This window comes from Urtica dioica, chromosome 10 (assembly GCF_054948205.1).
Source record: "Urtica dioica subsp. dioica isolate 48M chromosome 10, U.dioica_male_clone48M_v1_H2, whole genome shotgun sequence".
NCBI classification, from domain to species: Eukaryota; Viridiplantae; Streptophyta; class Magnoliopsida; order Rosales; family Urticaceae; genus Urtica; species Urtica dioica.
In genome coordinates this window covers 20,546,922-20,556,502 of record NC_142765.1, presented here as the reverse complement: position 1 = coordinate 20,556,502, position 9,581 = coordinate 20,546,922, and the positions used below count along the sequence as shown (strand labels likewise).

The 9,581-nt window shown below is 41.1% G+C and overlaps 2 protein-coding genes across 2 annotated transcripts; one reads left to right on the top strand and one right to left on the bottom strand.

Annotated features, from left to right (window-relative positions):
- The first annotated feature begins 1,342 nt into the window (after positions 1-1,342).
- LOC149383873 (uncharacterized) lies at positions 1,343-3,658 on the top strand. The gene is made up of 2 exons (XM_089627932.1): positions 1,343-2,182; positions 3,215-3,658. Exons 1-2 carry the CDS (start codon positions 1,343-1,345, stop codon positions 3,656-3,658), a joined length of 1,284 nt encoding a protein of 427 aa, XP_089484058.1.
- A 560-nt stretch (positions 3,659-4,218) lies between these two features.
- LOC149383872 (uncharacterized) lies at positions 4,219-8,839 on the bottom strand. Its single transcript, XM_089627931.1, has 7 exons — positions 8,684-8,839; positions 7,500-8,423; positions 6,871-6,945; positions 6,451-6,766; positions 5,516-5,955; positions 4,482-4,984; positions 4,219-4,402 (listed from the first exon to the last, which is right to left on the bottom strand). Exons 1-7 carry the CDS (start codon positions 8,837-8,839, stop codon positions 4,219-4,221), a joined length of 2,598 nt encoding a protein of 865 aa, XP_089484057.1.
- Between the last annotated feature and the right edge of the window lie 742 nt (positions 8,840-9,581).

The window sequence follows — 9,581 nt, the reverse complement described above, 5'->3', positions numbered from 1 at the left end:
CTACCCATACAATTGGCGTTTCATATTCGATGGCTGGTGCAATGATACCTGTTGAGATAACCAACGACGACTCACTGAAAGGTTATTTATACTTGAGAAGAAGGAGGGAAGATGACACGGAGAAATTACAATTGATATTGGACATAAAAGAAAAACCATCGGGGCTCGATTCTCCAAGAGTTTGATTCACTCGCAACAGCCGTGATAGTGGTTGTGACGGAAATCCCCTTATGCCATCAATACCCGAGGAGGGGTGTGATTCGGTCCCAACTCATGAATCGGCAATTCGTTCTACGTTAGGATTGGATGACATTAGGTTGTCAGACAATGAGAAACAACAACAACGACGAGGCTTCCCACCACGAAACCCAACTCCTCCTCCACCACGACGAAACTCCCCTCCTCAACCACCACAAAACTCCCCCCCTCAACCACCACAAACTCCCCCCCTCAACCACCACGAAACTCTATGTCTCCACCACGACGAAACTCCCTTCCTCAACCACCACAAAACTCCCCCCCTCAACCACCACAAAACTCCCCCCCTCAACCACCACGAAACTCTATGTCTCCACCACCACAAAACTCCCATCCTCAACCACCACGAAACTCCCCCCATCCACCACCACGAAACTCCCCCCTTCCACCGCGAAGAACAAGTCATCCACCGTCCCCTCCACATAGTGTGCCAAGTTCGTCTACTACGAGAGATGACACCCTTATTTTGGATGGTGATTCCCCTGTATTTATTGAGCGTTATGCATTGTACTCGAATAAAAAGACTTTAAAGAAACACTTGATGTTGTTCGCCATAAGCAACAACTTCTCGTATATGACAAAGAGCTCGGACAAAAACACCTTGCACGTTGTTTGTCCGGGAGAGCATTGTAAATGGGCTGTTCGAGCTGTGAGAAAGGAAAACACACCCATATTTCAAATTAGAAGGTAAACTCTTTGTTGAATTATGAATTTGAATTAGAGTTATCAACTGTTGACATCAATTGTTGACGTCAATTGTTGACATCTGTGAGATATTTCCTCTCAGTCAACAGAAGGCAAATAAGTCACAGATGTCAACAATTGACGTCAACTGTTGACATCAATTGTTGACGTCGGTGAATTATTTGCCTTCTTTTGACTGAGAGCGAATATCTCACAGACGTCAACAATTGATGTCAACAATTAATGTCAACAGGTGATAACTCTAAAATCAACAGTTGACATTTTGGTTTTGAAACTAATTGTGTAATTTTCATATTTTAGATTTGACAATGAGCACGCTTGTCCCCTAAACTTAAGGCAAGGACGTCACCCTCAAGCAACAGCTTCGTTAATAGGAGAGATGGTTAAGCATAAGTGTATTGATCCAACCGTTGGAATGAGCAAACCAAAAGAGATAAGGAATTACATGCAAATGGATTACGGAGTGTCTATGTCTTACAAAAAGGCTTGGCGGTCCAGAGAAGAGGCTCTAAAGTCCCTCTACGGCAATTCGACAGACTCGTACAAGTTCTTGCCTAAGCTAAGGTACATGATCGAGACTAAGAATCCGGGTTCTTTTTTTGACCTTGTCACTGGTGATGGCGGTGTATTTGTAAGTTTTTTCATGTCACTCGGGCCATGGAGAACGGGGTGGAAGTACGTAAGGCCTGTTATTATTGTCGATGGTACGCATTTGAAGAATTATTACAAAGGGACGTTATATACGGCATGTGGGATGGACGGAAACAAGCAGATTTTTCCACTAGCCTACAGTATTGGTCCTTCAGAATCTAACGAGGCTTGGATTTCCTTCTTTGAAAAATTAAAGGACGCAATTGGGGAACGGGAGCAACAAGTATTTATATCCGATAGACATGCTGGTATAATCAATGGCCTCAAGACGGTATTTCCAAATTGTGATCATGGTTTTTGCATGTTCCATCTACACGGTAATTTGAAGACTACTTTCAAGGGGATCACGAAGGAGGTGAAGTGGAAATTTTACGGTGCCGCAAAAGCATACACTCAGCGGGAATTTGAAAGTTTTATGGTCATGTTGGACGCTGAAAATCCTGAAATACGTCGCTACTTAGCCAATGATGTCGGGTACCAAAGATGGGCAAGGTGTATGTTCAGGGGAAAGAGGTATGGTATCATGACGAACAACAATGCGGAGTCATTAAATGCATTAAATGTAAAGGTGAGACAATTTCCAGTTTCAAAATTGATGGATTGGCTGAGAGAGCGAAGTATGAGATGGTTTTATGAGCGTCGGGAAGCTGCGGCAAATACACAAACCATTTTGACAAAAGAATACCAAGCCAGAGCAGAAAAATACACTTCATATGCTGTTCGAATGTTGGTAAGTGTTTGAGAATTAACTAACGATGTCAACAGTTGACGTAATTTGTTGACGTTGATGTCAACAGTTGACGTTGATGTCAACAGTTGACGTAATTTGTTGACGTTGATGTCAACAGTTGACGTAATTTGTTGACTTTGATGTCAACAGTTGACGTAATTTGTTGACTTTGATGTCAACAGTTGACGTCAATTGTTGACTTTGATGTCAACAGTTGACGTCTATTGTTGACATTGATGTCAACAGTTGACGTCAATTGTTGACATTGATGTCAACAGTTGACGTCAATTGTTGACATTGATGTCAACAGTTGACGTCAATTGTTGACATTGATGTCAACAGTAGACGTCAATTGTTGACATTGATGTCAACAGTAGACGTCAATTGTTGACACTGATGTCAACAGTTGACGTCAATTGTTGACACTGATGTCAACAGTTGACGTCAATTGTTGACATCTGTGATGTATGAGCTCTCTGTTTGTTGACATTGATGTCAACAATTGACGTCAATTGTTGATGTTGATGTCAACAGTAGACGTCAATTGTTGACATTGATGTCAACAGTTGACGTCCATTGTTGACACTGATGTCAACAGTTGACGTCAACTGTTGACATCTGTGATTTATGAGCTCTCTGTTTGTTGACATTGATGTCAACAGTTGACGTCCATTGTTGACACTGATGTCAACAGTTGACGTCAATTGTTGACATCTGTGATGTATGATCTCTCTGTTTGTTGACATTGATGTCAACAATTGACGTCAATTGTTGATGTTGATGACAACAGTTGACGTCAATTGTTGACATCAATGTCAACAATGTAAGAATTCTCAGTAATTAAATAGTAAATATGATTTTTTGTGCCAGGTGAGGCCATCTTCAGTCGAGGAGTTTGAGGTAGTTGACAGAGAGAGCATTGTATATGCCGTTAACTTAGAAGAACATACATGCTCATGCCGGCGATGGCAAGCTCATGAATTTATTTGTCCACATGGAATTGCGGCTTGTCGTGAACGTAATCTTCCGGTTGAGAACTTCATTTCCAAGTTCTATTCAACCGAGTATTTGAGGGCAACCTACGCAGATGTACATCATCCTCATGGCGACATTTCGAGTTGGGTTATCCCCCCCGAGGTGGAGAATATCGTAGTTCTTCCGCCTGAACACGCAGCGCGTGCCGCCGGTAGGCCGAAAAAGAGAAGAATACCCTCTCAAGGAGAGGAAGTTAGGAGGCGCAAGTGTGCGCGATGTGGGGTACTCGGCCACAACCGTCAAACATGCAGTAGTGCTACTCCATTGTCTACGGATTAGTTATAACTTTATGTATTGTATTAATTATACTTTCTTCATACTACTTTTGTTAGAGAGAATGTCTTTGTTTAAGAATCTCTTTGTTTAATTATACTTTGTTTAGAGTACTTTTGTATTGTTGACATTGACGTCAATTGTTGACGTAAATTGTTGAAATTGATGTCAACTGTTGACGTTAATTGTTGACATTGACGTCAATTGTTGACATCAATGTCAATAGTTGACGTCAACAATTGACATCAATGTCAACAAACAGAAAGGTAATAAATCGCAGATGTTAACAGTTGACGTAAATTGTTGACACCAATGTCAACAATTGACGTAAAAACCATTAAAAAGAGAAATACAGATTGATAATTGAAATATTGTTGATATTCATTAAACATGATATCATAAAATAAAGAGAAATGAAAAGTTTGAGAAGTTTCCTAATTATCATCTATTGTTAACATTGCTTCCTAATTTACCAAAAGATTAAGATAATAGTACTACGTGAACAACATTTTTTCCTAATTTACCAAAAGATTAAGATAATAGTACTACGTGAACAACATTTTTTCCTAATTTTCATCCATCTCCATGTCCGATCCAACATGGGTCGCCAACTTCACTGCCCCATGCCTGTATAAGTCGATCGTGAGCTGTTGTCGGTGCATGTTCATATGTTCTTGTTTGACCCCAAGCAGATCTATGCCGTGACTCATAAACTCCATAGCCTTGACGACAAACATGCCACAATCACCACTGTTTTGAACAAATTTGCGATTAGACAATTTGTTCATCATATAAATACGGTATTATTAAATAATAGTTATATATGTACCCATTGCTCTGTTGTGGCATGGTGAGCGACGTGGATACTGTGAACGGGGCTGAGCTCGTGTCTTCAATACTCATACGATCAAACGCGTCAATAGAGCACAGGACTAGTGGGAGGAATTCTGCAATTTGTTGGACGTGGCATGTCACCATTTTGTTATGAGGCTTGTTGCTTGACATAGAATCATAGATTGTAATGGACCGTTCTCGAATCGATACAACCAGAAGCAACCAGTGCGTCCTATCCTTGAAACAACAGGGCAAATAGACGTGATCGACGTCTACCCAGGGCCAAGAGTGTGTCAAGGACTTGTTGGTCGCGGTTATGTAATCATAGATCCGAGACTGCCTTGACCAATTAAACTTGTCCTTGTCTTTGCATTTCATCCAAGCGTCATACCCAAGGAGGCAATAGGTGACAAAGAAAGCCGGCATAATTGTGAACGACTTTTGCAATTTCCCAGTCATTCTCTTCTTCCGGAGGTAGTAAGAGATGATATCAACATGCTGTCACAAAATATTGAGGGATTAATATTAGAGAACAAAGAGCTTTTAAGTCACAGATGTCAACAGTTGACTTCAATTGTTGACAAAGATGTCAACAATTGACGTACAGTTGACGTCAATTGTTGACATTGATGTCAACAATTGACGTCAACTGTTGACACAGATGTCAACAATTGACGTCAACTGTTGACATTGATGTCAACAGTTGACGTCAATTGTTGACATCTGTGTCAACAAACAGAAAGAAATCGCAGATGTCAACAGTTGACGTCAACTGTTGACACAGATGTCAACAATTGACGTCAACTGTTGACATTGATGTCAACATTTGACGTCAACTGTTGACATCAATGTCAACAGTTGACGTCAATTGTTGACATCTGTGTCAACAAACAGAAAGATAATAAATCGCAGATGTCAACAGTTGACGTCAATTGTTGACACCTATGTCAACAGTTGACGTCAATTGTTGACACCAATGTCTAGACTTCAAAACCATTAAAAAACAACAGTAGAGTTGAATTGTTGTACCTGATCGCTAAGCCATTCTTCTTCGGTCCAGAGGTTACGGAAAAATGTCTTTGATCTAATTTCAACTTCTGTGAAATTCCATCCCCATGGCAATTTATCTTCCAGTGCCTCGTACCAACGTTGTTCATCATCTTTCTTCTTCAACAATCCAAACTTCAGCCATGTCTCCATTACAGTGATGTCCTCAAGATTTGATGGAGTAAAAGGAGGAGTCAATGGATTTTTGAATGGACGCGAAATTCCTTTCGTAAACTTCGCGAACGGCCTCGGAATGGGTGTAGGAGTGTACCTATCCGGCGGTCGAGTGATTCTCACAGGTCTTTGCGGTGAATCGTCTATGTTAATCGGAATCATCTTCCATGAATCCCGATTTTCCTTATCCTTTGCGGCATTTAACACGTCCTCCATTTCCTCGCGGGTTCGTCCCTCAGGAACCGAGCCTACATAGATAACTTGACTATCATCATACATCTCATCTTCAAACTGCTCACAATCTAATTCTAGAAGGCGGGCTCTCGATTGGGACTCAGTTAGTTCTTGACTTGATTCTAACTGGCTGTCTTTGATCAACCCTGAATTTAAAAAGATGAATGTCAACAATTGACATCAACTGTGGACATCAATGTCAACAATTGACGTCAACAATTGATGTCAACTGTTGACGTCAATTGTTGACATTGATGAACATAGATAGACCACAAACCACAAACCAAAAACTTTTCAAAAAACACAAATAACAAACTTTTCATAAAACCACAAACCAAAAACTTTTCAAAAACACAAATAACAAACTTTTCATAAACAACAAAAACCAAAAACTTCATAAAAGACAAACCAGAAACTTTTCATCAAACACAAACCAAAAACTTCATAAAAGACAAACCAAAAACTTTTCATAAAACACAAACCAAACTCGACTCTTCAACCAATAATACCTTCTTGAGTCTCTTGTGTATCTCTTATGTCATCTCCTATGCTGACAACCGGCTCAACATCTCCATCTTCTTCTTTGTCTTTTTTTCTCTTTTCAGCCTCTTCCTCATCACCGTCTTTCTCGGTCGAATCTTCTGGATCCTGTAGCTCTTCAGGTTGTGCATCTTGGACAGCTCCCGGTATCCTCTTGGCCAGCTCCATCAACTTTTCATTCACACATCTAGTGAATTCTTTGAAGCTCTGTTCCATCTCCGTCTTGAACGCCGCGAACTCTGTCCTTATATGGGTGACAGAGGCTTCAACGGCCATCAACCGAGCCTATGTTAAAAGTAGACGTAAGCCAATGTTTTCTATTGACATCAACTGTTGACATCAACCGAGCCTATGTTAAAGAGTAAATCATGTATGAAAGATTTACAAACCTCAGAGTTTTCTCCGATGCCGGACGTATGTGTTGTATACGGAGTGGATGTGCCTCCACTTGATTCCACAGGTGCCTGTCAAAATTAATGTCAACAAAGGTTAGGCAACTCTCATAAATCACAGATGTCAACAGTTGACGTCAACTGCTGACATCATTGTCAACAAACAGAAATGTCATAAATCACAGATATCAACAGTTGACATCAATTGTTGACATTGATGTCAACAATTGACGTCAACTGTTGACATTAATGTCAACAATCAGAAATGTCATAAATCACAGATGTCAACAGTTGACGTCAATTGTTGACATTGATGTCAACAATTCGTCAATTGTTGACATTGATGTCAACAATTGATGTCAACTGTTGACATTGATGTCAACGGTTGACGTCAACTGTTGACATCTGTGATTTATGACATTTCTGTTTGTTGACAATGATGTCAACAGTTGACGTCAACTGTTGACATCGATATCAACGATTGACGTCAACTGTTGACATCGATGTCAACGATTGACGTCAACTGTTGACATCGATGTCAACGATTGACGTCAACTGTTGACATCAATGTCAACGATTGACGTTAAAACCATAAAAAAAACACATAATCAAGATTAATCGATTACCTTCTGTTTCAGCTTCGGTTGGCTCGGCTTCTTCATTGTCTTCAAGCTAACCTCTTCTCCTCCCATTGGCTTGAACACAAAGTTCTCAGATTGCCACGAAATGGTTGAGAACGTGTTGTCAACGACATGAGTCGTTGATTTCCACCGACGCATGAGAGGTACAGCGGTATCAGACAATCTCTCGCAATACAAGAGTGTCGAGAACACGGGCATGGTTTCGTACGCCCAAATTTGAAGTGGGTACATGAAAGAAGGAAGGTTTATCTTCGCCTTGGAATCCTTCTTCTCCGCATTCTTCACGTACTTACGGCAGTTTTCAACGAAGAACTTCCAAACCACATTGCCCCACGGGTACGAGTTAAACTGGTCCAAGTCCTCTACCAATTTAACGTACGACCAATCTCGAATGGTCGTACCCAAAGGGGCACCGAGAAGTACGTTGAAGAGAAAATGAAGCAGCAAGAGCTTGACTCGCTTCTCATGCGGCCACCCTTGCGATTCCACCAATTTTGTTGTAAGCACGACGCGACTGTTGGTCGTCCCCTTGGAGAACAATTCACTGAACAGTCCACCTTCGGCCGGCTCGGTATAATCCAAGGCTGGGACGTCCCCATGGCGCAGCCCTAAGATAGAACAAAAATCCTCTCTTGTGAACGCCCGCGGTTCTCCCCCGAGCTCAATAAAGAGAGTATCTTCCCTCTCTTCTTCACCGACAAAGTAACCGACCCTCATCAATAAATGGTTAATTATCTTAGAGGATCGGGTGACCTTCGGGACGTCCAGAAATTGGCCAAAACAAGAGTTGCTGAACATAGCCTTCACTTCTGGACCCATAGCCGCTGATTTATCGAACGTCTCCAACGTCCCATAAAAACTGATATTATGATCAACCACATTTGATTCACAAATGTACCTTCTCCACCCCTGAATACCGAGCACAATTTCACACAATTTCAAACACAATTTCAACCAATTTCAAACACAATTTCAAACACAATTTCCGAGCACAATTTCACACAAATTCCGAGCACAATTTCACACACTTTCAAACACAATTTCCGACCATAATCAAAGATTTTGTAACACATCAATTCACTACCACACCAGAATTCATTCACTACCTAACAGAATTAATTCACTACCCAAAACCAATAAATCTAAGAGATCTAAACCGGTGAGTTTACCTGGTCCGTATAAGAGGTGGGTTTCAGGCCACGGCGGGGCTTCTTCGTAGCCTTCTTCGAGTTCAACTTGGGCGAAGCAGTCGTTTTTCTTTTCCGGGCCGGAGAAGTGTTTGGCGTGGTCGCTCCGGACGCCTCCGGTTGTTTGAGCCCTATCATCCTAGGACTCTTTCGCGTTGTGGGTTCGAAAATAGGGTTGGGTGGGTCAGACATGGCGACTTGAGGAATTGGTCGAGTGAAATCGAGTTCGGGCAAGGGTTTCGGTCGCGATTGTGGGTGAGTTTGAATAAGAGAGAGAGAGAGAGAGAGAGTGAGTGAGACTGGTCGCGAATCAGGGAGAGAGAGAGGCGATTCAGGGAGAGAGAGTCGCGAGGTCTGGGTGAGTTCGAATGAGAGAGAGAGAGAGAGGCGATTCTGGCTGAGTGAGTTCGAATGAGAGAGAGAGAGAGTAAATGGTAAATGGTTTACACGGTTAGGGAGAGAGATATAAATAATTATGAATAAAAAAGAGATAAAAAATAGAAATTTTATTTTGGAATGATATTAAATGAGGTTGGTGTGAAATTGAAAGAAAAAATAAAGTTGAGGGTAAATTTGGTTTTTCACTTTTGAGGAAGTTGTATTTTTGGCCAAAGTTATAGTTTGGTGGATTTTTGGAAAAAAGTATTGAAATGGTTGTAGTTTGAGCAATTTCTCTAAAATAAATTGAATGCATGCGAGTGAAAGTTGAATTTTTTTAATTGTATTTGCAAGCAAGGATCGAAATATGGTTACCATTCGGGGACTTAGAATTTATTGGTAACCCCTGGTACGCCAGAGGAATACCGTGGAATTCTTAAAAAGAAAGGATAAACTGTGTGTCGTTGAAGTTACTGTTACTGTTGAGGAATACCGTCAAATA